The sequence below is a fragment of the Penaeus japonicus genome, unplaced genomic scaffold (assembly GCF_977035675.1).
Source record: "Penaeus japonicus unplaced genomic scaffold, GWHDUDI00000001_assembly GWHDUDI00000013, whole genome shotgun sequence".
Lineage (NCBI taxonomy): Eukaryota > Metazoa > Arthropoda > Malacostraca > Decapoda > Penaeidae > Penaeus > Penaeus japonicus.
Genome location: NW_028234415.1, coordinates 27196565 through 27198875, shown reverse-complemented (window position 1 = coordinate 27198875; position 2311 = coordinate 27196565). Strand labels below are relative to the sequence as shown.

At 38.2% G+C, this 2311-nt stretch overlaps 1 protein-coding gene across 1 annotated transcript in view; it reads left to right on the top strand.

Moving 5' to 3' along the window:
- The window catches only part of LOC122265327 (uncharacterized), a 13485-nt gene extending 11597 nt beyond the window's left edge, over nt 1–1888 (top strand). Inside the window, exons 5-7 of the mRNA XM_086542928.1 lie at nt 75–242; nt 647–803; nt 1816–1888. Of these exons, the coding sequence (XP_086399054.1) occupies nt 75–242; nt 647–803; nt 1816–1888 (398 nt within the window). The remainder of the gene's footprint in view (nt 1–74; nt 243–646; nt 804–1815) is intronic.
- The last annotated feature ends 423 nt before the right edge of the window (nt 1889–2311 follow it).

The window sequence follows — 2311 nt, the reverse complement described above, 5'->3', positions numbered from 1 at the left end:
CATACAGATAGATAGTTGTCCTCAATACTTATACTTTTATACTCTTGCCATATGGCTCCCTGCGTCATTTCTAGGCGCGAGGACGGTGGCGTTAAACTTCACCGCCATTTGCAGTGAAATTCTCCACTTTCACACCTTATTACGCGAGAGAAAATCCCGAGGCAGACGCATTTCGTGCGCTTTAATGAGTTACTTTTCCCTTGTGGACGGCCAGCCTGGGTTGCATGAGCTTGTCTACTTCTGTTTTCGCGTTGATGAATTGCAGCGAAATTATGACAGGGAGTCTGAAGGAAATTCATTTCTTTTCTTATCTCTCTGTGGAAAAAATGTAAATGTCATTCGTCTCTGCGGAGAACTTTCTTTGGAAGTTTATTGTTATTTTTGTGCACTTGGGAGTACGAGTCAGTCACGTTACTTCGAGGAAAATAATCCGTTTCTTCAAAATGACGACTTACCTTGAATTCTAATTCAAAATCATACAAAATTCTACCCATCCTCAAAGCACGCACACACACACTCGCACACACACATACACGCACACACACACACACAAAAAAAAAAAAATACAAGGACACACAAGATACATACTGAGAAAAAATCCACCACGATATACCGTTATAATGTTAAATCCAAAATGCAACATCAGTTAAATCCAACAACAACATCATTGACATAATTAGTCTCTGGGTTCGCGTTCTCATCACGAGGACCGTGTCTCGCAAAAAGGGAAGCTTCGGACTTTCGTTGGCCATCAGAGCGGATCGGCCGGCGGGACCTGGCGTGGGAAGGACGGCGCCCAGGAGGTGACGGCGCCGGACGGGGATCGCGAAGTGTGTGTGTGAGCATTTCTCTCTCTCTCTCTCTCTCTCTCTCTCTCTCTCTCTCTCTCTCTCTCTCTCTCTCTATATATATATATATATATATATATATATATATATATATATATATGTATATATATATGTATATATATATGTATATATATATATATATATATATATATATATATAGATATATATATATATATATATATACTGTACACACACACACACACACACACACACACACACACACACACACACACACACATATATATATATATATATATATATATATAATATATATATATATATATATATATATATATATATATAAACACACACACACACACACACACACACACACACACACACACATATATATAATATATATATATATATATATATATATATATATATATATATATATATATACATATATATATATATAATATATATATATATATATATATATATATATATATATATATGTGTGTGTGTGTGTGTGTGTGTGTGTGTGTGTGTGTGTGTGTGTGTGTGTGTGCGTATATATAAATATATATATATATGTATATATATATAAATACACATATATACATATAGATATGTGTATATATATTTATACACACACACACACACACACACACACACATATATATATATATATATATATATATATATATATATATATATATTTATATATATATATATATATATATATATATATATATATATAACTACTCCTACCCATTAAGTGTGAAGGACACGCTGAGGAAAAGCAGGCAATATTTGTGGTACTGCGCCACTTTGTATGAAGTCCCTAGCTTATACCATCGACTGTTATGCGTTGGTGTGGAATTCAGGGTATAAAGTATTCTCTCTCTCTCTCTCTCTCTCTCTCTCTCTCCCTCTCTATTTCACGCTCTCCCTCTTATTCAACCTCCCTCCCTCACGTAAGCAAAAAAGACAATGCAACTTCTTGCCTTCCCCCTCTACCCAGAGGTCCTACTCCACATCCATGTCCACATCTAGCCAAGGAGGACCTCCTGGATTGCTCTGTTGCTATCAACTGAGATCATTGATTGCCAGAGATTGCATTCGACCAGACGTCTTGGTTCCTCCTTAACCCCTGCATGTGTCCTATATTAGCTTTCTCTACTCTCTCTCTCTCAAAGCCGTTTACCGCCCTAAGCCTTCTGCGATGCCGGAGACGCGGTCACGGAAAGAGCATTCCGACCCCCTTTTTAAAAATCAATTGTCCCCCGACCGATGCCGGAAGCTTGTTTGTGGTTGCTGCAGGTGTCGACCAACCCAGCCCAACCAGTTTCCATGGTGACAGTCAGGCTCTATCATTCTGACTGCCCAATACACGCAGGGCGAACGATAGGATGGCACTGTTTCTGCAAACCTGACGGTATTCGCGAAACTCAAGCGTTGCCAATAGGTAGTGAGCTTCTGACCTCGACCGAGATTGATCTAATCAGGCCTGGATTAAG